The sequence below is a fragment of the Myodes glareolus genome, chromosome 5 (genome assembly GCF_982192425.1).
Source record: "Myodes glareolus chromosome 5, mMyoGla1.1, whole genome shotgun sequence".
Lineage (NCBI taxonomy): Eukaryota > Metazoa > Chordata > Mammalia > Rodentia > Cricetidae > Myodes > Myodes glareolus.
Genome location: NC_142030.1, coordinates 48,637,043 through 48,663,673, shown reverse-complemented (window position 1 = coordinate 48,663,673; position 26,631 = coordinate 48,637,043). Strand labels below are relative to the sequence as shown.

The 26,631-nt window shown below is 41.6% G+C and overlaps 1 protein-coding gene and 1 long non-coding RNA gene across 2 annotated transcripts; both read left to right on the top strand.

Moving 5' to 3' along the window:
• The first annotated feature begins 5,416 nt into the window (after positions 1–5,416).
• LOC148122076 (uncharacterized) lies at positions 5,417–7,683 on the top strand. The gene is made up of 2 exons (XR_015737882.1): positions 5,417–5,610; positions 7,056–7,683. It is a non-coding gene; the product is annotated as an uncharacterized LOC148122076 (long non-coding RNA).
• A 13,205-nt stretch (positions 7,684–20,888) lies between these two features.
• On the top strand, positions 20,889–21,842 carry LOC125391754 (olfactory receptor 2T1). Its single transcript, XM_048421324.2, has one exon. It carries the CDS (start codon positions 20,889–20,891, stop codon positions 21,840–21,842), a length of 954 nt encoding a protein of 317 aa, XP_048277281.2.
• Positions 21,843–26,631: the final 4,789 nt, after the last annotated feature.

Sequence of the window (26,631 nt, the reverse complement as noted above, 5' to 3'; positions counted from 1 at the left end):
AGAACTTCTCAACATAGTTATTAATTCACAATATTCAGAGCATTGTTTTGCATATTGAAACTGTTGAATTATATAAGATGATACAGAATTGACTTTATTATTTATTCAGCTACAAGGTATAATCAGGAAAAGGAATTATCCCATATATATATGGGATAATTTATATATATATAAAACACATCCAATCCCATATATGTCTGTCAAGTTCTCTAGCACAAGGTAATGCAGAAATTGATCAATTATTGATTAGAAATGTGCTGAAGGTTCAGAATTTCATAAAAAAACATTGTGTCAATAGCAAAGGTTTAAAAAAGACTTTCCCACCACATGGCAAAAGCCAAGGACATTGTAAGAAAATGTCTATTTGTTCTTTATACAACCAAACACCTCTACCTGTAGGAAGAAACCCAAAGAGTACTTATAGGAATGGGAAATCAGAAGATGGATGTATACCCTTTTGTAGAATTCCACAAACTAAAGTATGCACGCCATGCCATTGATACCTATTCAGGTTTTCAATGGGTAACTCCTTTGAGTTCAGAAAAGGCTGATTCAGTATCCATACATTTGCAAGAAGTTATGGCTTTTGTGGGTATATCTGTACAAATAAAGACAGACAATGTTCCAGCATATGTCTCTAAGAAAATGAAACAGTTTTTTGCTCTATCAAGGCTGAACAAGGTATCCCATCATAGGGAATGGGTTCCAAAAAGCCGGTTCATGCACCCAGGATAAGCCTTGACTCCACGGCCAGAGTCCTCCAACAACATATCAAGCCACATAACTGTCATCCACATTTAGAGGGCTTATTTTGATTCCTTGCAGGTTCCCCAACTATCAGTCCATAGTTCATGGTCTCTCACTATCTCATGACAGCTATGTCTGTGGGTTTCCTAATCATGATCTTGAACCCCTTTGCTCATATGATCCCTTCTCCCTCTCTTCAGCTGAACTTCAGGAGCTCACCCAGTGTTTGGCTGTGGATCACAACATCAGCTTCCATTAAAAACTAATGATGATCTAGCTTCAACTCTTCTATAGTTTTTTGTAGGTAGAAAGTCCATAACAATACATTTATTATGAATATAAGAAACTTCAAATGATGTTCTTTGCTTCTAGAGCAGCCACTGGAATTGTGTTCACCAAGATGTCTAGAGTTTGGAACCAAGCAAGTGTTTTGGTGTCTGATTTAATCTATTTGTTTGACAATTTTACTTGTGAGTTCATTACAATAAAGTAATTAAAAAAATAAAGCGGTGCTATACAAAACTGATACTCTATAATCAGGAGCCTTCCTTTACACCAATAAGTAACATCCCAAGGAAGAGATCAGGATAATTCACTTTATGGTTGCCACCCAAAATACCAGGGACTAAATCTAAGCATAGAAGTTGAATATCTCTTCCATGACAATTTTGAAACACTCTAGAGAAGCTGAGTAAGACACTAGAGGGTGAAAAGATTTGCATACTGCTGGATTAAAAGAATCAATACTGAGAAAGTGGTTATCTAACCAAAACAATCTGCTTATTTAATACATCCCTCATTGGAATTAATCTGTCTTGACATCTAGTACATTTTTTCTGAGACTAGATGCCCCAGAGTTTGGTTCATACATGTTTGGGATTGTAGTATCTTCTTGTTTGAATTCTGCTTTGTCAGGTAGCAGGATGGTAATGTTTGCTTAACTCCTGGTCCCAGTTTGGTTAGAATGATTTTCCTATCCTTCCACTTTCAAGTGAAACCTATTTTTTCAAAGTAAGATGAGTTTCTTGTATGCATTCAAGAGCTTTTTATTCATCCATTTTCATAATCCATTCACCCAACTTTTATCTTTTGATTGGGAAGTTAAGGCCATTAATATTTAAAGTCATCATTATTGAAAAGGGTGTGCTGATTGCTGCCATATTGCTGTGGGTGTGGAAAGAGCTGCTGAGATGTTTTCCTTACCTTGCTTTGCTGTTGCCACTGGGCCTCACAGAGCTGCCTTGGTGCCCCCATCTGTCTTAAAGCGGAAGTCAGCATGGTGAACTCGATGACTTCAATGGAGCTAAGTACCATTTTCTCCAAATATCTATGATCCTAGGTTATGAAAGTACTATAATTACATCAAGAGAGTGTGGACTTGACTTCTAAAGGAGAGTAGTTATTCAAGTGGATGTACAAGGAAAGGATATGATGTCAATTCACCTCAGAGAGAGAGATGCCCTATGATTCTGCAATAGCAAAAGCATCATGTGACTGTATACCCCTCATTTCTACAAAGGAAAGCAACCATCAAAGTATGTATATGAATGACTACAACAAAAGGAGCAGCATTAGAATGTAATACCCACATATGGAATTGCTGCTAAAGAAAAAAGCACAGACTGGGCAATTTAAAACACAGAAATTTATTTTTATCCAATTTAGAGGCTAGGCATTCAATACTGGAGTGACAACTAGGTTTGATCTTTTTTGGATTTTGCTCTGTGGTTTTCTAATGAATAGCTTCTTGCTATTCATTACACTCTCACTCAATGGTGCCTATGTGATGTGGGATTCCCCTCTGTATGCTGTGAATATCATTGGTTAATAAATAAGCTGTTTTGGGCCTGTGACAGGGTAGAGGAGAGCTAGGCAGGGAAAACTGAACTGAATGCTGGGAGAAAGAAGGTGTAGAGGGAGAAGCCATGTAGCCCTGCTGGAGACAGATGCCTGAACTTTACCTGGTAAGCCACAGTCTAGTGGCGATACACAGACTAATGGAGATGGGTTACTTTAGGATATAAGAGCAAACAAGAAATATGCTTAAGCTATTGGCCAAACAGTATTGTAAACAATATAGTTTCTTTGTGGTTATTTTGAGAGTCTGTGCAGTTGGGAAACGAACTTTTTAAGTTGCCACTCACTTTTTAAGATGCCAGTTTTATCGAAGTAAGGCCCCACACGGAGGAACTCATTTAATCTTGATTACATAACTTAAAACTTTCTTTCCATAATAAACGCATGCTGGGAGTTTGATTTTCAGGAAAGCATCTTAGGGAATACAGTTTGGTCCATCATCCCATAAGTATCTTCAATTTTATTTTTCAATATTAATGACTAGTAAACTACTAGAATATAGGAGAGTTTACATTTTAAAAACATATTCTAGTGAGAACATTCTCAGAATTAGTTATTTAACTGTGGAAAAATGTACACAAGCTGTATATATTTTTGTTTTACTTTACATTTGAGTCAGCATTTTATGATGTAGCCCAATTTGGCTTTGGGTTGGTCCATTAATTAAACCTTCCTAAAGATTTCAGCTGATAAGATTTGGACATTTTGGGGTCCTTATTTTAAATTCTGACAAGTCACCTAAATTTGTCATGCTCAAGGATACAGATGTGACCCCAGATCTGAAGCTGTGCATCATTTGGACCTCCTAGAATCTGCAACTTTCTGTGTTATCATATTGCAGACAATCCAGACAGGAAAAATGGATGCATCATGTGCTTTATCTTTTTGACTTCCTTGAATCTGTAGTTTCCTATCCTGTGGATGTAAGGGAACTACAGATTCCAATGGAAGATGAATCATGTGCCTCTGGGCTTTGTAAGTGTTTATATCTCAGGCTCTCTGTGCTTTACTTGGCACATTAACACTGGGTTCCATAGGAGACACTATACATCACCTTTGTCTTTCAGGTATAAAACACAAAAGCATTCTCCAAGTACTGATCTAATCTGATCAAAAGATAGCTCTTCAGAGTCACCACAGCCTTTCCTTATCTTTTCTTTTCTCCCTGCCTTGAGGCTGACTCCTTCTCTGCTCAAAATGCAGTCCTTCTCTGGAGGACTTCTCTGGAGGACTTCTCTGGAGGACAGTTTGGGGTAATAGTCATTTGTATTTGTCAGAGTTCTGTGAGGAGCAGAACCAACAGAAAGAATAGATATTAAAAGGGGGACTTATTAGTTTGTTCTGTATGATGCCTGCTGTGTAGTCCAAAAATGGCTGTAAGCACACTGGAGAGTTGAAAACCAGGCAGCTGTCAGATTCATGAGCTGATGTCTTAGTAGGTGGAGTACGTTGCTGAAGGCCAGGAAGGCTTCTGGAGAGTCATTGGTCTCTAAAGTATATTGGAAGAGCAAAGAATTGATTTCCAGCATCTGTAAAGGATGCGAGCAGCAACAGAGTAGATGCATAATCATCAAGGGGCAAAGGCAACAGAGTAGATGCATAATCATCAAGGGGCAAAGGCAAGCAGGATAAGCAACCATGCTTTTACCTCAGACCTTCATAATCTAGGCCTCAGCCTGAAGGTACTGCCCAGTTCAAGTGAAGGTCTTCCCAGTTTGGTTTATCCTTCTATAAAATACTCTGACAAAACTGCCTAAAGGTGTGTCTCTTATTTGATTTCAGATCCAATCAAGTTGATGACCAATATTAACTATCACATCCTCCAGAGGTAAAGTGTTTCTGTTTGAACAGCAGATAAGACCTGGATGCAATGTGGTAGAGTGCTTGTGTCATATGTTGGGAGTATTAATGTCGCTGAGTTGTGTGAAGGATTCTAGAAATGGAAAACCTGGGTAAATGAACAGGAATCACAGATGCAAGCATAAACAACAGAATACAAGAGATGGGAGAGAGAATCTCAGGCATTGAAGATATGATAGAGGAAATAGATTCATTGGTCAAAGAAAACATTAAAGCCAATAAAGTCATAACACAAAGCATCCAAGATTAAGGAGATTAATGGAATACAAATTAGAAAGGATGAAGTCAAACTTTTGCTATTTACAGATTTTATGATAGTATACATAAGTGACCCCAAAAATTCTACCAGGAAACTCCTATAGCTAATAAATACCTGGAAGAATATGGCAGGATATAGATTAATTTTAAAATCATTTAAATCAAATTTAAAAATCATTACCCTTCCTATATACAAATGATAAATGGACTAAGCATGAAATCAGAGAAACAACCCCCATTGCAATAACCACAAATAATATGAAATATCTTGGGATAGCTCTAATTAAACAAATGAAAGACCTGTTTGACAAGAACTTTAAATCTCTAAAGAAAGGAACTGAAGAAGACATCAGAAAAGGGAAAGATCTTCCATGCTCATGGATAGGTAAAATTAACATAGTAAAAATGGTAACTTACCAAAGCAATCTACAGATTTAATGCACTCCCCCATCAAAATCCCAACACAATTCTTTACAGATCTCAAAAGAACAGTACTCAACTTTATGTTGAAAAACAAAAGACCAAAAGACCCAGGATAGCCAAAACAATTTTGTACAAAAAGGAACTTCTGGAGGCATCACCATCCCTAACATCAAGCTCTACTATAGAGCCATAGAAATGAAAGCAGCTTGATATTGGCATAAAAACAGACACATGGATCATTGGACTCAAATTGAAGACCCTGATGGTGTGGGAGAATTGTCTGTATTCTGTCAATCATATTTTAATAAAATGCTGATTGGCCAGGCAGGCAGTATAGGCGGGAAAGCCAGACAGGAAGTAAGGGTGGAGCAAAGAGACTGGGAGTATTCTGGAAGTAGAAACTCTCTCAGCATTCCTGCGCAGATCACTGAAGAAGCAACATGTAAGCTGCCCCTGCTGGAAAAGGTACTGAGCCATTATGGCTAACATAGATGAGAATAATGGGTTAATATAAGTTATAAGAGTTAACAAGAAGCCTGACCTAATGAGCCAATCAGTTTATAACCTTATGGAGTCCTGTGTGTAATTTCTCTTTGGGATTTGCCGGCTGTTGGGGTACCGGGTGGGACGGAAATCCCAACAAGCCGTCCCTCATACTACATATGGCGCCCAGACGTGGATAACTGAATCCACAGAAAGCCTGAGAAAGCTTGGAAAAGAATAGAGTAAAGCATGGCTTCTTGGTGGCAGCAATTTCTCAGGTCTACTTTGCTTGCTAGAGGCAAGCAAGAGCTCTCATCTGAGAGAGGCTTCCTGACTCAGCTTTAGCTGCAAAACCTTGCAGCTCTTTAAAGAGGTCCTGCCACAAAACACTTAAATGTTGTTGATGACAAGCTGAACGCATTCTTTTCAGTTTTCAGCTGTAGCAGGAGAAAAGCTGTGCTGTTTTAAAATGCCGGCTATCTGGGCTGTCCTGCCAGAGCAAACTCTGACTCTTTCAGGCAGGCAGTCCGACTGAGTGTGGTCTGTGAGCAGAATGCAGCAGCTTGCTTGCTGGCAAGGACCTTGAAACACCATAGAGTTGTGGCAGTGAACACAGCTCTGGCTGGTACCTCAGCCTTGAGGCTGAAAAGCTAAGGAATGAGCTGGATCTAGCCGTCAAAGCCACAGCTCTCCATATTGCTTAGTAAATTAAAGACTCATATGGTCAGAAAAAGAAAAATATACAGTAAAGAGAGATTCAAAGAGGAAGAAAACCTCTAAATGGTTTACAGTGTGTATATGCAGGCTAATAGTTAAAGTTCTTAAAGTTAAAAGGAAAGAAAGAGAGTAGTTGAGTGTGGTGGTACACACCTTTAATCCCAATGCCTGGGAGGCAGAGGCATATTGACCTCTGTGACTTCAAGGGACAGAGGTAGAGATTGACCTCTGTGACTTCAAGGTGTGGTAGCACACGCCTTTAATCCCAATGCCTGGGAGACAGAGACAGACAGATCTCTGTGACTTCAAGGTGTGGTAGCATACACCTTTACCCAGCACTGGGGAGGCAGAGACAGAGGAATCTCTGTGAGTTCAAGGACAGCCTGGTCTACAGAGTTATTCCAGGACAAAGATATATACAGAGAACCTGTCTCAAAAAGCCAAAAGTTAAAAATAAAAATAAAAGAAATAGAGGTTAAAATAAAGCCACATAAAGATGGAAAATGCACAGAGAATCTTCATACTGTATGCTATTATGCTCTCTTTAAATTGTTTGATTGCTGAGGAAGGAGCAACAACTGCTAAAAGACTTTTGTTTATAAATGCTGCTGAACTAACCCAAGATAGGAATTTTGAAAATACCTTGGCTTCAAAACTGAAGTCAAAAGGTATGTTACTTTGGAGAAGAGATTTTGCTTTTGTTTCCACAGAAAACGAGAGACTCTGGATTTATTCAGAGTTAAGAATAATCACCTTTGACCAAGGGAGGCCGCCTGAAAAATCTCCGATAGGAACAGATGGCCCAGATGACAGAGGTCTACATCCAGAACTGATCCAAGACTGCTGCCTGAGATGATCGAGACTCACAGGATACTCCAGTCATGACTTGATTATAACTCTAAATTTTCTTTAAGTCCCCATAAGATTATCAGCGCCCCCAACCAGCAGGAAGTAGCCTGAAATACTACGCCCACATTCCCAACAAAGGGACTATGGGTATTTTCCTATATTTAAAAAAAAAAAAGAGGGAAATGGTGTGGGAGAATTGTCTGTATTCTGTCAATCATATTTTAATAAAATGCTGATTGGCCAGGCAGGCAGTATAGGCGGGAAAGCCAGACAGGAAGTAAGGGTGGAGCAAAGAGACTGGGAGTATTCTGGAAGTAGAAACTCTCTCAGCATTCCTGCGCAGATCACTGAAGAAGCAACATGTAAGCTGCCCCTGCTGGAAAAGGTACTGAGCCATTATGGCTAACATAGATGAGAATAATGGGTTAATATAAGTTATAAGAGTTAACAAGAAGCCTGACCTAATGAGCCAATCAGTTTATAACCTTATGGAGTCCTGTGTGTAATTTCTCTTTGGGATTTGCCGGCTGTTGGGGTACCGGGCGGGACGGAAATCCCAACAAGCCGTCCCTCATACTACACCCTGATATCAATCCACACATCCATGAACACCTACTTTTTTTAACAAAAAAACTAAAATTGTACAATGGAAAAAAGGAAGCATCTTCAACAAATTGTGCAATTTGTTGCATATAATTTGCAATTTGTTGTGGCATAACTGGATGTTGACATGTAGAAGAATGCAAATAGATTCATATCATAAAACTCAAGTCCAAATGAATCAAAGACCTCAACATAAATCCAGTTACACTAAACCTGACAGAATAGAAAGTGGCAAGTAGCCTTGAACACATTGGCAAGAAGCCTATTCCCGAATATAACACCAATAGACCCTGAGGTCGACAATTAATAAATGGGATCTACTGAAACCAAGAGGCTTATGAAAGGCAAAGAACACGGAGTGGGAAAAGATCCTAATCAACCCCACATCTGACAGAGGACTGATCTCTAAAATGTATAAAGAACTCAAGAAGCTAAATATCAAAATACTAAATAATCCAATTAAAAATGTGGTACCAATCTAAACAGAGCATTCTCAATAAAAGATTCTTAAACAGCCAAAAGTCTCTTAAAGAATTATTCAACACCCTAGTCATTAGGGAAATGTAAATCAAAATGACCCTGAGACACTATCTTATTCCTGTTGGAATGGCTAAGCTCAAAAACACTGATGACAGCTTATGCTGGAGAGGATGTGAAGTAAGGGGAAAACTCCTCCACTGCTGGTGGGAGTGCAAACTTATACAGTCACTTTGGTGAAATCTGTTTGACAGTTTCTTAGAAAAGTGGGAATCAGTTTACCTCAAGATCCAGCTATACCAATTTTGGACATATACCCAAAGGATGTGCAATCATACCACAAGGACACTTGCTTAACTATGTTGATAGCAGCATTATTCATAATAGACAGAACCTCAAAACAACCTAGATACCCCTCAACTGAAGAACAGATAAAGAAAATGTGGTGCATTTACATAATGGAGTACTACTCAGCTGAAAAAAACTATGACATCATGAAATTTGCAGGTAAATGAATAGAAGGAGAAAAAAATCATTCTGAGTGAGGTAACCCACATCCAGAGAGAACAAATATGGTATTTACTCACTCAAAGGAGTAAAATATAGGATAGCCAGCCTACAATTCACAGCCCCAGAGAGTCTAGAGAACAAAGGAGGGCCTAAAAAGGGATGCAAAGATTCCCTGGGAAGGGGAAGTAGAAAAGATCTTCAGGATAAACTGGGGGCAGAGGTTAGGTGTCCCACGCTACCGTCTCGCCCACAAGAACCACGCGGGACACTAGGATCCTTCTGCAGAAAAGCTTTAATGCTTCTTGAGAGAGAGAGAGCATAAGCTTACATGGTGGAGACCCCGAAATGAGAGAACCCATCCCTTATATAGGAAACAGTCCTCGCTTCGGACGTGTCACTCTTGGATTGGTCCGCTGCCCATTATCCCAGATGATGCCTCGGGAGTAGGCAGGGACGCAGCAGTGGAAAGTTACCAAGCACATGTGCGTTCACCTGGCGGTGAAACTGGATGCCAGTGCCATCTTGTAATGGAGTATGTGGTTGCGGTCCTCCACATCTCCCCTTTTTTTTACTTCTTTGCAGAAAGGCAACTCCCTCAGAAGGCAAAGATAGAGGTCGCACTTCCCAAAGTGGAAACATTATGATGGGCTTGCACGGAATCTGCCCCTAGGTTCATGACACCTGGAACTTATCCGGCCTGCCCTCTGCCATTTTTCTGGGAAAGGGAATATGCGGCAGGAAACCCTTATGCAGGGCGACATATCTCTCAGAGAGGGCCATTCTCTGCGTGATGCTCTTCAGCTCGACAACCTTCAGGGCTAGCTAAGCCAAGCACTCCACCCTGTGCCATGGACCACTGTCCTAGGGGTTTAGCTGGTTGGCAAAAACCTTACTGCTTAAACATAGATAACCACAAATCAGTAGAGGCCCCCTGTTTCAGGGCAGCCAGAGCTTGTGCAATAACTACTTTGTCCCTTCGACTTTGGGATTTGTATCAGCAGACCATCCAGAGGAGAAACACTGTTCCACAGCATAGGGCTGTTCCAAACATTTCCACCCCCACCCATTTTTTAAAGTAGGAGATGAAGGACATGACCCAGGACTGGAATCCTTCGGCTAAGCTTATAAATCATCTCTAGGAAGGTAGGGGAGCCCCAGAATCTTATTGGTTGCAAAAAATCGAGGAAACACTGCCACTCTATGGCTGACTGGTGTCGGCTTCGGGAAGGCTGAGAGTATCCCCCATCGCTGCTCCATCATAACAGTTGTCATCCATCCGCAAAATGGCAGGAGGAACAGAAGCCAAATCTTCAGGCGAGTCCGCATGTTGTGGGTCACTTTTCACTGTTCGGGTCAGTCTCTCTGGAACCCAGAATGGGTTTTCTTGATCCTGTGGGAACACACAAACAGCTCCCCTGGATCTCAATAGAATGGGATCCGGGCCTTTCCATTCGTTAGAAAGCACATCTTTCCATTTAACCAAATCCTTGGGCCGCTGCGGATCCGAACAATGTCGTGTTGCAGCATTCTGGCCATTATCATCCAAATTTTAGTGAACAGAGCCATGGCAATGGCCACTCTTGGCATCGGGGGCAACTCCTTTATTATTCCTCCTTTTTTGTTTTTAACAAGAACTGGTATCGGTATAGGCCATGCCCTTGTCATTGTTTAGAGGGTCATCCTTATTACTTTCTCATCAAGTTTTTTAGTCCAATTACCTAGAAGATAACTAGACAATTGTTTAATAATCAGTCACTGCATCTGGGATCGCCGGGGGCGCAATTTTCCAGCTGCATCAAGAAGTCTGCCAGAGGCGTGTTGGAAACTATGGGTTTTTTTTTTTAGGCCGCACTCGGCAGGCGTAAACCCGTTAAACAATCCCCCTTTAGGGAAGCCACGCCGCCCTCCCCGGGCTCCGTGTATGGGGATGCGGCTTGCCAGCCTTCGTTGAGACCATCCCCCGGGTACGGTGGCCTCGGGCTCCAGAGCCCGCCTCGCCACCCGAGGGCTGCACACGGCCCTGGGCCTGCTTGCTGCGCGGCTCCAGCTCCACGTGTCCCAGGCCAGGAAATGGTGGCTCCACCCCCAGGCGCCCCCGCCTTCCCCGCGGAGCTAGCCTAGTTTTCCTTTGCTGTGTTGGTGGGGAGTGTGGCGGGAGCCAGGAGCCGACACCTGGCACAGACCGGCAATATCTCAAGGTCCGTGCTGGAGCCACTATAGCTCACGGGGCAGATGGGATAATTAGCAAACTCTCAACATCTGTGCCACAGTCACAGATTTAGCCAATGACCCAATCACCTTAAAAATCCAAGGGCTTTTTGCATCTACCTCCCTGTGGATCCTGAAACACTAGATTTAAAACCAAATAGTTGTGAGCTGCCATGTGGTCGCTGGGGAATTGAACTCACGACCCTTGGAAGAGCAGACAGCATTTTCAACCCCTAAGCTATCTCTTCAGCTCCTTATTCAGATGGAAAATCTCTCGGACTAGTAGCCAGCATTGTTCGCCCCACCCATTGCCCCAGGCTATTGGTCGGCCTTTGTTACCTAGGATACGGGTAACCATGTTGACGTGCTTTTATTATGATAATTACGACCAGTCCTGACTGAAAAGTCAGCACAGCTCAGCTCAGCCAAGTGGAGCAGAAGCCACTCCAGCCTCAGAGCCCCCCACAGTTTCAGGCACACTGCAAGCCTTCTGGCCTGGCAGCTTGTGGCACTGCTCTCATTCTTGGTACTGCTGTGACACCCTCCAGACCAGGCACCGACTGAGCCAGAGCAACATGCCCCCTACCATAGCCACCCAGCAAAGCTCCGCTCCAGCCGCCCTCCAGCTGCAGCTGCATTCATTCCGAGTCCAAACTGGTGCACAGAGTAAAGCAGAACTCAGAGAAGCAGGCTTGCTGCTCTGCAACCACTGAAAGGACCTCATTTAATCTTTCAGGGAATTTGGGCATCGTTAGTCTCTCTGGCTACTTCCTGCTGAATTGGGACGTTGCATTTTAGGGGTATACACTACAACATTTCAGGAGGTCTCGGTGATTCAAACCACATAAATCTCAAGTACACCCTTAGGCTCTCATTTTCTGTGGAGACGAAAACGGAACATCTTTTCCAAAACATCATATCCTTAGGCCCATATTTTAAATTCAAAATACCTTTTTTAGCAGTTCCTAAATTCAAATATCTTTCTCCTGTCCAGTACACAAAAGACAACACAAACAACATAACATACATCTGTCCTTTTTTCTTATTGTTGGTATCAGAAAGCTTTTGACCTTGTAGGTCAGTCTTCTCACCCATTCTCATTTTCTTAGAACCACCGGGGGGTCCTTTTTCCTTATTTGGTACTGTCCTTTTCTTTTGCGCGCCTAACCTCTCACTGCACTCAGTTTCTGATATGCTATCCTGGACTTCCTCTGCTTTTGCAACAACCGCCTGGCAGGATTCATCTTCTAAGCACTTTCAAAGTGATAAGAGACTTGCTAAGAAGTACCAAGGCCTCTACGAAACCTTTCCAATGCGGAAACAAGTCAAGCCCCAAATCGAAAAATCCAGGAATAGTCATACCTCTCTGAGCATGCAGACCTGCAGTTCTGAATCCTCCTTGTGTCCAAGGGGTCTCCAGCAGTGCGAGTAGTGGTCAGGGTCTCCCGGCGTCCCGGGTCTTCAGCACCAGATATCCCACGCTACCGTCTCTCCTGCAAGAACCACGCGGGACACTAGGATCCTTCTGAAGAAAAGCTTTAATGCTTCTTGAGAGAGAGAGAGCATAAGCTTACATGGCGGAGACCCCGAAATGAGGGAACCCATCCCTTAAATAGGAAACACTTTCTTCGGACGTGTCACTCTTGGATTGGTCCGCTGCCCGTTATCCCAGATGATGCCTCGGAAGTAGGCAGGGACGCAGCAGTGGAAAGTTACCAAGCACATGTGCGTTCACCTGGCGGTGAAACTGGATGCCAGCGCCATCTTGTAATGGAGTATGCGGTTGCGGTCCTCCACAGTTAGGACAATGGAGGAGTCGGAAGTAGAGGGAGTGGGTTGGATGGGCTAGGGGCAGGAGGTGGGCTGGAGGCAGGAAGGAGTATGAGAGTCACAAAAGAGACATTTTGATGGGGGTGCCATTTACGGTTAGAGAGACACCTGGTGCTGGGGAAACCCCAAGAACCCACAAGCATGACCCCAACTAAAACTCCTAGCAATAGTGCAGAAGGTGCCTGAACTGGCCATCAACTGTAAGCAGATTGGTTATTTCCCTGATTGCTATTAGAAATACTCTAGCCAATAACTGAAAGAGGCAGAGGCAGAGATCCACAGACTGATCCACTGTGCTGAACTCCAAGAATCTGGCAGTAGGAAAGGGAGGAGGGATTATAAGAGTCAGGGGGTTCATGATGGAGGAACCCACAGAGGCAGAGAACCTGATCTGTCCCTACCAACAGGTTGGGAGCCTGCCAAGCACCGACCTAGGCCCTCTGCATGTGTGTGACAACTGTGTAGCTTCGTCTCTTAATAAGGCTTCTAACAGTGGGAACAGAACATTTCCCTGGCCTTTAGCAGGCTTTAGTAACCTGTTCCCCAGGCTGGATTACCCCACCCTGCCTTAACATAAGGGGAGGAGCTTAATCCTGACTCAACTTGCTGTAATGTGCTTTGTACAAGCCCATGGGAAGTCTGCCCCTTTCTAAATGGAGATGAAGGAGGAGTGGATGGGGAGGGAGTGGATGGGAAAGGGGAAGGGGCAGTAGGAGAGGAGGGAGAGAAGGGAAACTTGTTGGTATGTAAAATAAATGGAAATATGTTAAGAAAAGATGTAGAATTTCCAGTTCCTTCTCTGTCACCAAGTCTGCCTGCATGCCACCGTACTCCCAGTTGCTATGTTCCCTGTAGGAGCCAGCCATGCTAAGCTAAATATGAACAGATCTCCCAAAAGAAGTTCTCTACTTCCAACCATTATCACCTGCCAGAGTAGGATTCAACCATAGATAAATTCAATGGAGGCCTGAGTCTCAGTAGTTTACCCTGAAGCAATCCCTGGTTGCAGGAAGGACCATAAACTGAGATTGCCTGAGCACCACCCAAGAACCCAAGAAATGCCTAACATTCCAAACACCTGCCAGCCCACACTCACCAGGACACTCCTAGACAAATGTCAGCCAATCAGGAGTCTTGAACCTCAGAAACCCCTAACCCCCACCTTTACTACTATAAAAACCCAACTTTAACTGAGCACGGGGCTCTCCGTTTATTCCAATACATTGGGCATGAGGAGAGACCAAATTTGCGAACTTGCATAAAATAAAGACTCTTTGCATCTCCATACAGAACTCAGTCTCCTTGTTGGTTTTTAGGGGACCTTGCAGATTTGGGCATAGCATTCCCCACTATGATGATAATGGACTAAACCTCTGAAACTGAAAATGCCACTTCAGTCAAATGTTTTGCTTTACAGGAGTTTCCGTGGTCAATGGTTATTCTTCACAGCAATAGAAACCCTAAGTCAGACAGAAATCAAGAACCAAGATGATGCCCACTCCTATCATTTATGTTCAATATAGTGCTCGAAGTCTTAGTGGAACAGTAAGAAAAGTAAAATAAACAATGGAACTAGGAAAAGGAGAATCAAATTACCCTCATTCGAGAATTATACGATTCTATATTAAGAGATTCTAAAGACTCTGGCAGGAATTCTTACAGCTGATAAATGTAAACAATGTAGCAAGATACAAGATGAACAAACACAAATCAGTCGGTTTCCTATATATGAATGACAGACATGCCAAAAAAGAAACCAGGAAAACAATCTGATTCACAACAGCCTCAAAAGTCTAACTAAGGAAGTGAGAGACTTTCATTCATTCATGCTTAAATAGAGAGCGTTATGAAGTGTTTCAGTAAAATGGGATTTATGGGAACAGGAAGACAGATTTTTAATATTTTAACTATAACGTTAATGTCATAACCCATGTTGTTTATAAAAATTGATTTGGTATTTCAAATTGAAGATATTATAAAGGAAACACTTCATGTTGTATCCCTAAAATGAAGTATAAAGGATGTTCAATGGTACATGTTTTTGATCCCATAAATTTAAAGAATACATGTGTTAAAGATAGACCATTCAGAAAAAAATGCTATTGTTTGCATGGGTCAGAATAGTTCACGGCTGGGAGGGGACACCATGATCAGAATGTTGTTTAATTTTTTTTTCAATAAAAAGGAACAGTTCATGGCTACAATTTGTTGCACTTAAAGAAACCTGTGGTATATTTTGAGAACAACACAAATTGTTGATTAATGTAAATACAAAGACACATTATACAGAGGTACATGTATATCTATGTTGATGCATAATAATAGGCATTAGAATATTTATACATGCATAAACTATACACATTAACCTATATACATATATCCTCATGTGATAACAGCTCTCCATATAATGTTTTGTGAATATTTTTGCCATTATGGAAAGGGAGAGCTTTCTATGCATTTTTTTATAACTTTCTGGCATATAGTCATTACTACTTTTAACACCAATAATTATTAAGCTACTAATAAAATACTAAACTATAACAAAAATATGTTTTCTCTTATTTATGACATTTTCTCTGTTGAGGAAATGGCAGGAAGTTTCTGAAGAAATCCTCAGGCAATCACACACGACATACAATTTTTGTCATACTTTGTCAACACTTTGAAATTAGCAGCAGAAAGGCTTTTGCAAAGCCCTTGTGGCTTTGTATACATTCTTCTCCATCAGAACATTTCCCATTGGATGAAACCAGCCTGTCAGAAAGCCCCCTGAGGAATACTGAGACGAGACCAGCTTTGTCCGTCTCCATCCGTGACTTTCCAGAAAACTATTTAATGTCTCCACTTCTCACTCTGAGTACTACCTACGTTATCAGTGACCTCCATCCAGAAGCTCCAATGGACCCAGTATCCTTTAATGGGAAGAGGTTTTCCTCCTAAAAGAACAGAAAAAGTTGCTCATGGGTATTTATTCTCCCTTGGTTGCAACTGTTTCCCTCCAGCAATTGGAAGTGAGCAATGTTACATTTCTCTTGGAGACGGGAGAATCTGTGTTCTTGGTCCTGTGTTACATGCTGTTTGGGGAATTTGGGGTACGTATTATTTTTCTTGCATGATACTGTCTTTGGCTGATTGCTATTACTCAAGCTACAGTTCTTAGGAATTTGTATGCATCTGTTTATGCAGAGTTTATCACCACACGTGAAGGCTACCTTTAGTCCTTAAATAAATATAAAGGTCTGTATGTGCTGCATCTTGTATGTTCTGACCAAAGGTAAGCACACAGATGGGCCATATCCTGTTACAGGGTCCCACGACAGAGGATTGCTTGGTGTCTTTGAATCTTAGTGCAACCTGGAAGTCCATTAAATATCGCAATATTTTCCTGTAGAAACAGGACACCTACCATCTTCTAAAATGTCCCCTTTCACTTTCTCCAACACTGAACTTATTCATGTGAAGTTGTGGTAGCATGCTGGGGATTTATTAAATTATGGATGACCCACCCCATCTTTAAAACATACCTTCTGTATTAAATGGACGTGGCAGCAAAGAGATCTCTTAGTGTTTCATCTCAAACTGATATCACTTAGTTGGAGCATCATGAAATGAATAATAATGGATGGCAATGATACATGTTCCTTCTATAATTTCTACTAAAAAGGTGTGTGCTGTGATGGGTTTACTAGCTCGTATTGAGACTGCATGGTAAGAAAAATTGGGGATGTGAAGTGGCATAGGAAAAATGAGCAAATTATTTTAAGTGTTTTAAAATTCAAACTATTGGATGAATAATTTGTGGTTTTCCTTAAAACATTATAAAATTCTAGATTAAATTAAGCAATGTAGCAAATGATGTAGGAGCGCCTCTGCTATACTTAAACAAATTCTTTCTTTATTCCACCCTCATATTTGAAGACCTGTTCCTGCTAAAAATCGGGCAGGAATCCAAGCAGGAAAAAACTAAGTGGTGACAATCGCCTCAGAGTCACTTCGGGAGCACACCCTATGTGTAAATGACTGGCTCTCCACAGCACCGAGATGACCGCTTTGGGTTTGTATTCTCTGAAGTTCTGGAATACAGATCTAAAGCAATTTTATGACTCAGTGGTCGTCTGTCATCCCCAGACCAAATGCAAGGTGTTCTCAGAATCAGGTTTCCTGTCAGAATATGGAGCAAATTTCACAGGAAAAGGCAGCGTGGAATACAGCAAGCGCGAAGCATCTTCTTCTACAATATGTTTGCATGTCTAAGTACTTCATTTGACACCCGTTCATTCCTTAAGAATTAACTAAATGTTAGTCGAGAAATAGATTGGTTCAGAACAAAATATTAGAAAGGAAGAGTATATGGGAGAGAGGAATGGGCAGGGAGAAATATAATTATCTCAAAAAACTCCAAAAACACAAGCATCCTGATTCTCTGAACAGTGAAATATCCGTATTCCCATCCCAACATCATAGTCTTGGATGTGGATGAGCGCGGAACTGGGGTATACGCACAGGATGAGAGGGTAACTGGGGTGTGAGGACAGGGATGAATGGGGAACGGGGGTGTAAGGACAGGGATGAATGGAGAACTGGGGTGCTTTATGTAATGACGAGGAAGCTTTTGCAGATCTCATTTTGAGCCCAGCCTCTTATTATCAGAGGGGGGACCACTTACATATTTCTGCAATGGTTATGTAGAATTCAATATTTCAGAAGAATAAAGGGACCCTCGAGCAGTTGGAGAGCCCAAAAATGAGGCTACATGTGGCGGGTTCTAAGCTAAGTCAGTGTGGAGCATCCTCAGCCCAGGCGTGTTCTTAGGAAGATGGTGTGTGAGCTTTGAGGAAGATGGTATGTAAAGGCCGACTAGTGACCACACAGAAGCATGTGAAGGTTACAGTTGGTTGTCTTAAGGACAGGCTTAGATTTTACACACCCAGCAAAGACTGGGTCCTCATGTAGCAAGCAATGCAGGAGGAAGATGTGCATACGTAAGGAAACAAGCCTCTCACCGAAAAGGAGATGGCGTTCGAAAGAACCAGTAGGAAACAAATGGGCCTCTTTATCTCTATGTATGATATTTTGAAATCAAATGCTAGTTAGCCCTGAGAATAGATTTTACCCAGTAAAATCATACCTATGATACACAATGTTTATTTGTTATTTTGTGGTCACCCAGCCTGAAATCCAAGCATGTCTGTGCCCCCCAAAGACACTTGAGTTTCCCACAGGCTTTATACCGTGTTTCCGTTTTTCACAGAGCAAATGTAATTTCCTCAAGTGAAGGGATATTTGAAGAAAGAGATCCAGAATATAACCTCTGAAGGAGTTTCATGCCTGTACACCTGGTGATCAGGAGGTATTGACAATTTAAATTTATGATTTTGCTTGAATATGTGTATTACTTAAATGAAATATTAGAAATCCTTACATGTTTCTCAATAGTTCTATAAACCATTGCCACTACTTTATATGGTATAATATAATAACATTATTTTCTTATTTAATTTCAAATTTACAAAACTCTATATGCCTTGCCTGAAAACCCTTGCTATGGAATTAACTGTAAATTTGATGTATAAATACTGAGTCAACAATAGGATGGGTCCAGTATAAAAACAGAGACATAATATTCTTCCTGTAGTCAATACTAGAAAAAAATGTAACTTAAATTTATTGTTAGCTCCGGCTGTTTCATTAGATCAGTCTAATTTACGTAAGCACTGAAGCTCAGAGTCTGAAGAGACAATTCCAGGTCAGAGAATTCAGTCACATCATAACCAGGGAAAGAATTCAGCTCACCTAATTTCAAAATCTGTCTTACTGTATGTCTGCTACTTCACCCCAGAGGCAAATTTCTGAATGAAAGCACAGAATCATTGCAGGTGTTTCTGATAGCTTTCCGGTGTACCTAATCTTCACAAATGGATGCAATTGGTGATCAGCAGAATTCAACAAGCATATTTTGGCTCGCAGTCTTCCCTTGTACCAAGTGTGCAGATAATAAACATGTCGGACCATTGATTTAGACTCTTAATTCACAGCAAGGAGATTCTCTTTAACAGATGAGCTCCTCCGTGTGCAGGAGTCAGGAGGGGAGGGCTGGCAACTATGAGGAGGAAGGGTCTTCGGATTTACATGTCACTCTGCTGTGGCTTTAAGGCTAGCTAACTGCTGAAAAATGCCAAACAGCAGAAAATTCTAAAGATTTATTTAGGAGTGAGTATGAAGGTTAGAGATAAGTGTTTAAATGTGAGGAACAACAGACGGCTTTTCTCTATTATTAGGGTCAGAAGGTCTCATAGAAGTGAGACTCAGAGTTATGAAACAGTCAGAACGTGAATAACATAGGCTATTCTATAACAAGTATTTTATGCACTTATATATCTTAATGAGCTCTATTAAATAAACTAAGAAATCAAAATAAATTGGAATATTATAAGTAATAATTAAATCTTATATAGTGTTAGAGTAAGTTGTTAAACCTGGTACCAAAACTTTTGAAATTAGAAAAATCAAATAAGTATGATAACCCTGATCACTAAGAATTAAGCACCCGGCTATAGCAATTTATAATATTGCCCCATTGTAAGCGATTTTTACCAATCGAATTAGTGATTACATATATCTGAAACAAGCAGACTCGTATGCTTGACACATATGTGAGCACTGTCGTGGGTGCCGGGTTGCTGCTCTGGGAGAGAGTGAGAAGAGAATGAATGGAGATTCCTGTGTATGGAGTGCTCCAACACGCTGCCCACCAGACAGGTGCAGCTCCCAGGCCTAGGGCTCTCACTGATCCTCACTCTTGATTTATTGCAAAGACGATGATGGATACACAGAACCTACGACTCTACTCTTCATGATGCCGACACCCTTGTATTCCAGTGATCACCTCACATGCTCATGGGTTTAGAATGTTTAGTGGAGCTTTCGATTAGAATTAATTCACATTAATTCACAGGGAGTTTGGGAAAAGGTCTCTAGCAACCTCAGCCGTAAAAGCACATAAAAGATCGTCCTTGACTTACTTACACATACTTTGCCATGGTAATATTTTCCAGTATCGAAATCTGAGATTATGAGATACACAGTCATGGAGTTTTTGTTAATTATGAACACTACAAAAATTCAAATTTCTGTCAACAGTGGTAAACACTCACCTTTAATCCCAGAACTCAAAAGACAGAGACAGATAGATCTCTGTGAGTTCAAGGCCAGTCTGATCTACAGAGTGAGTTCCAGGACAGCAAGGGATACACAGAGAAACCCTGTCTCGAAAAAAATTCAAATTTCCCAAAACAGTGTGTTGTAGCTCAATATCCAATATGCATTTTATGTTTTCTTTGCGCTTTTTCCTCTGAATCCTAATTGCTAATCTCACTCGCTAATGCCTATGCTAATCATAATCATGACTCCATTTCCTCATCATCCTAAAATGAACATTTTGTTCTTAAAGGTAAGAGTGTTTCTCAGATACTTTGATGTCTGAGTTTGCAGGAGCGCTCTGCCTTCCCAGTGCATTTCACCATACACACTTTGTTGTTACATGTGTGAACGGAAGCAAGCGTTCTCTCATAGTCTAACACTAGGCAAATGTTAGATTACACACCCAAGGCTAAATGGTAAGAAGACAATGCCCAGCCCGAGTCAGGAATGTTTTGATGATGGTAGTTTTGCTGACTGTTGCTAAGATACCCTTTATAACACTACCAAGCAAATTTCACCTAAGGTAGGATAAGCCGTACCCAGCCTTATACACACTAGACCATGGTACAATACATATGCTTAGGTGATGTAAAATATGACTATGACTATGGTACAGTAACATCCACTGACATCTTGATAAATGTACATAAGGAATTATTGATTAATAATGATAAATTGTGCTTAAGACTTGTAGATATTAATGTTCTTATATAATTCAGCTGTTGTGTATCAGCTTAAAAATACCAGGAAACTAGTTTTGAATGTTTTCTTTCATCGATCCCATAGGTTGTCTTTCTAACTCTCTGGAAGCATCACGATTTTATTGGGAAAGTTTTACATCACATCGTAGCCATATCATAGGATCAATGGAAGGGTACAATGCATCGTCCACTGACTTCACTTTCCTGGGGCTGTTCAACACAGAGGAAACCTCGGGTCTTGTGTTTGCCACTATCTCTGTCATCTTTCTCACCGCTCTGGTGGCCAATGGCATTATGATCTTTCTGATCCACACGGACCCTCATCTCCACACCCCTATGTACTTCCTCCTCAGTCACTTGTCCTTCATCGACATGATGTACATCTCAACCATTGTGCCTAAGATGCTGATCGACTATCTGCTAGGGCAAAGGACCATTTCCTTTGTGGGATGCACAGCTCAACACTTCCTGTACCTCACCCTTGTGGGAGCTGAGTTCTTTCTTCTGGGCCTCATGGCCTACGATCGCTATGTGGCCATCTGCAATCCGCTTAGGTACCCTGTCCTCATGAGTCGCCGAATCTGTTGGATTATCATTGCAGGCTCCTGGTTTGGCGGATCTTTGGATGGCTTCCTCCTCACCCCAATCACCATGAGTTTTCCTTTCTGTAGTTCGCGAGAGATCAATCACTTCTTCTGTGAGGCGCCTGCTGTGCTGAAGCTGGCATGTGCAGACACGGCCCTCTACGAGACAGTGATGTATGTGTGCTGCGTTCTGATGCTGCTGATCCCTTTCTCCGTAGTTATCGCGTCCTATGCCCGGATTCTGGCCACGGTCTACCATATGAGCTCCGTGGAAGGGAGAAAGAAGGCCTTTGCTACCTGTTCCTCTCACATGACTGTGGTGACCTTGTTTTATGGCGCTGCCATTTATACCTACATGGTGCCACATTCTTACCATTCGCCGTCCCAAGACAAGATCTTTTCTGTGTTCTACACCATCCTCACGCCCATGTTGAACCCTCTCATCTACAGCATGAGGAACAAGGATGTGGCTGGAGCTCTGAGAAGGGCACTGGGGAGGTTCAAGAGCTCTCACCCAGTGTCGGGAGACTTTTGACTGTTGCTTCCTTCTCACACGGGTGGGAAATCAGTGCGGCTGGGCCTGAGCTGAAGGAGTCCAGTACAAGGAAGGACTGGGTGCACAGGGGAAAGTCAGCATGAAAATGTGACTTCTCTATCTTCCATGTTTCCTCTATTTCCTGCCCCGAACCCACCTTTTTCTCATGAGTTTTGAGACAAAATTGTGTTATTTAACACTGGCTGAATTTTTTATGGACTATGTAGCCCAGCCTGTCCTTGAACGCATGGCAGCCCTGTGGCTTTCACCTTCCAAGTGCTAGAATTACAGGCAAGCACTACAATGCATGCTTTTTCTTTCCGTTCTTATATCTTTCTTTGTTCCTATGACTTCATATAAGTATATAGCGGCTTCTTAGACTACAAACTGTGGAATTTTCCTTGAGAGTTACTTTTCGGAATTGAATAAGGTTACAAATAGTAAATGGCGAGAACGGCATCAATGGGAGAAGGAATAAGATGATATTAAGTACTTGTTAGGATACTCTGTAAGTTGAGCTCACCCTCAAGGGGGAGAGAAGTGCTGCCCTGAGCTGGCAAGAGCTGGTGCAGCCACCAGTGTGTTCCCATCCATCAGGTGGCAGAAAGATCCAGTGAACAGTTTTCTCAAATAGTCATTGTTTTTGCTAAGTTTACTAAGTGGTTATTACTTTCAGTAAAAAAAAAAATCAGTATTTGCCTTCTGTTTGTTTGCAACACAACTACAGAAACTATTTTTTGGATGAAAGGCAGCCAATGAATGAAATCAGGGATAATTGCCAGCAAAGACAGAATTAAACTTCATGAAGGGCTCCAAGACACTGAAGTAACACATAAAGATATGCGTTGAATATAGTGAAACTCTTTTTAGATGTAGTGTATAGCAAGGTATAGGATAATGCAATGATGTGGTGGAGTTTAGCTCATTGTTTATCTCTGTACCCTCTACACAGTCCGTAACTGAACCCAGAAAAATGTGGCAAAGCATTTTACATGTCCACCTCATGATATAAGTAAGTTACTCAGAACAAAGGTACCACTCAGACTTTGTCATCGTGTGCAGATTTTATTGTTGTAAGAGCCACAGCGAACAGCAAGAGCCCTGAGGACTTCATGTCCTGAGAGCCTCATGGTGTTACTGAGCATAGCTCTGCTTTTTTTCTCTCAAGGTCACCAAGTCCCTCAGAATCTGTGAGTTGTATGAAAACTCTAAGAGGACCTCTAACCCCTCACTGGGCAGTGTTACTGGTACTTACAATAATAGTGAGAGACTTTTCCCAAACATTGCTGCTAGAGCAGACTGATTCAACCATCACCCTTAGAAAGAATTTAGACATGTATGGTGTTAGTATAGTTAGACTGAGATGTTTTTGTTAAGAGCTTTGATGTAGAAAATCTTGGGGGAAAATTTAAAGTTTAGAAGGGCACACTTAATAGTTGAGTAAGGGATGTGTTGAGGTCGGGGAACGGGAATAGTGACAGGCTGGCTATTGCTAGCCGACTCTGTGCTAGGATGGGTTGGTGATAAAAGGTGATGATTAATTCCTTGTACCCATTTCGGCCCTCAGCGTTGTGATAAGATTTTGTAAAAAACTGTTGTTGAGTGGGTATGTACCCTGAGGATTTAAAGTAGAGCTGACTGATTGTTTTTCCTATTATAAAAGTTTAAATTTGTGATTCTAAGATTTTTTAAAAGATTACCCTTTGAGACAAATAATAAAATGTTTGTAACTACAAAATTCAGCCCTCCAGTAAAAGAACTGACTGAGAAAAATACCTTGCTTGCATCCACCTTGTTAATCTAGAACAAGTTGCTTAGATATGAATGCATGTGGGTCCTTGGAAATAATTTGTCTTTCATCTGTAATACATAAAATGTTTATCATGTAAGGGAAATGGGAAACATGCTGTTTTTAACTTGTATCCATTGTAATCATTCACTTAAAAAATAGGATGCAACCACATTGTTATTTTTATGCTGCTTGAAAGATTTTGCTGCGGTTTATAAACTGTAAGGGGAAACATTAAGGATTACAGGAGGGAAACATCACAAGGGATGTAAAGAGAAACGTCAGGAAAAGAGTAAAGGAAGAAATAAAGAGGATAGATAGAGAGACCCTGACATGTTGAAGGTATGTGTGTGTGTGTGTATGCGCGTGCATGTGTGTGTGTGTGTGTGTAGTATTTCCCTTTTCCACTAGCCCCAGAGAATTAAGTTTTGCCCTGCTCACCAGCCCCAGAGAATTTTTACTCACTCAGATAAAATATTCAATTATGTGAATGATTAGTTTGTTGACCCACGCCTCCCTGTCCGTTCCTGAGCTTGACAGCTGGCTTTACTGCAGTAAGACTTAATTGTGGCATATTGGCAGTTCTTCTAAAAAATTACATGCCTGTTGCTGGCTTGTTTTTAGGAAACTTGACACAGTCTAGTGTGACTGAGGAAGAGGAAACATCAGTTGAGGAAATGTCCCTACCATATTGGCTTATGGGCAAGACTGTGGTGTATTTTCTTGACTAATGGTCAGTGTATGATTGACCTTCTCACTGTGGCTGGTGCCCCCCTGGGCCTGGTAGCACTGGGTGTTATAAAAAAGGCAAGCTAAGCAAGTCACGAGAAGCAGGCCAGCAAGCAGGACAGTGTTAGGAATTTTCCTAATGAAAACTCTCTGCTCTCGCAAAAATCCCAGTCAAGCCAAGTCACAGCAGCCAAATTAAAGGATATCCAGGTTTTAATGCGATTCCTGCGCGACCACGTGGGTAGGGGGAGACCATGAGGGGACTTTCAGGGGAGCAGCTTAAATAGACTGGGGCAGTGGTCAAGATTTTGGTGGCCCACCTTGACACTGCGCCAGGGAGGAGTCAAAGTTTGGTGGGCATGGGGGCCCAAGGCCAGAACTTCTACACAATAAGTAGTCTTAATGTCAAGGATTAAACTTATAAATATTAACAACACAGATTAATCCCCTATGGCTTCTGGTTCAGTTTCTGCCTCCAGGTTCTTGCCTTGCTGTATGTAGTTCTTGCTTTGACTTTCCCCAATAACAACTATTACCTGAAAATCTAAGGTGAAATAAACCCTTTTCTTCCAGAGGCTACTTTGGTCATAGTATTTTATCATAGCAATGGAAATCCCAACTCAGAAATTCCTTGCTAGTTCATTATGCACCAACAAGTTAATGACAAATGAAGTACTTACTATAAATTGCAATTTATCTGTAGAACAATAGATTGCATGTAAGAGACTTCTGCAAGTCAGCACTGTTCTGTAGAGCAGACATGAGAATTTCAAGGAAAGCGAGTGACAGAATGCTAGGTCCTTCAGACAAAGCTTCTTTATCATTCATTCTTTAACCACAGCATCCACACTACCCACAAAATTTATATCCCAGTGGAGAAAAGACTATGGGAAAATTCAGAAAAACCAATAGAAAAGCAAGCAAAGTTCAACAGTTAGTAGCTCTATCTGATGGTGTGTGGTAGCAACCAAAGCTGAACATATATGTATCTGACCCCATGTATCCAAACTTAGATTTATAGTATACACACATATATTTACTAAATGACAAGCATTAATAGACAAAATAGAAAAGTTACCAAGAGCCCACTGACAATGAAGTAGATTATTTCTTTGTGATGTGTTCATTATGGTAAAATGTATGTCTTAATATCACGGATTAATCTTACAACATTAATAACATGCATTAATCTCATAACATTATATTGAGAGGAAGAAACAAGTCATGAAGTATTATATTTATATACAATACAGATCAAGTAAAATCAGCCCTTGCATTTAGACGGTCGTGGGCGGGCATGTGCATAGCTAAGATTCCATGGTGCCGCTGATTTCATTTCTAAATGAGTATATAGATTACATATTCAGTCTATACGTTCAGAAAGTTCAACAAGCTCAAACGTTTACATGATTAGCTGTTTTCTGTGTATCTATTATCTCTGATGAATAGTCAAACAGCAGTTCATGAACTACAATAAACAAACACAGGGCAATGGAGGACTTCTGCTAAGCAGCAATGTGATCAAGGAGGCTTCTGAGGAGGCCATAAAATAAGCAAAGGAGGGAGCTCTCCTGAATCCCGTCCCAGCCTTTATCCAGGAGAGAGTGAACTTCTAGCAGACTCCCATTGGAGGAGGGGTGAGTTTTCTCCTGGCCAGAGGGCTTCCTCTAGGAGGAATTCAGCCTTTCCCCGCCCCCCTCGACAATCTGGTCACCAGGCAGAGGCGACTTCTCCCTGCGGAGCTCTCCTGAATCCCGTCCCAGCCTTTATCCAGGTACACCTTCCTCTCTTCCCCCCTTCCCTCTGGGGCCACAAGATCTCCCCAGAGCAACTCCCTTGCTCACTGGGCCTGGGTTGTGAGTGCAACCCGGTAGTAGGGAGTGCCTGTGTTTCAATAGACTGCCTGAGGAAAGGTAGGCCTTCTGTCAGTGAATTCCCTGCCCAACAAGGGAACCTGACCTGGTACTAGAAGATCCAGTAGAGAGCATTTGAAGGAAGAGATGGGCAGACGCCAAGGCAAGAACTCCTCCAACAATCTAAAAAGCAACATGAAAACACCAGAACCCAATGACCCTACAAGAGAAGGACTTGAACCTCTTAATTCAGAAGAAGCGGGAAAAAATGCCCTTATGAAAGCAATAGAGTCCCTTAAACAGGATATGAATAACTCCCTTAAAGAACTGGATGAGAAGTATACCAAAAAGATTGAAGAAATGAGTAAAGAAATGGATGAAAAATATAAAAAAAATCAAAGAAATGAGTAAATCCATG

Coding starts and splice junctions, on each gene's coding strand:
- LOC125391754 (XM_048421324.2), top strand. CDS start 20,889: ATGGAAGGGTACAATGCATCGTCCACTGACTTCACTTTCCTGGGGCTG.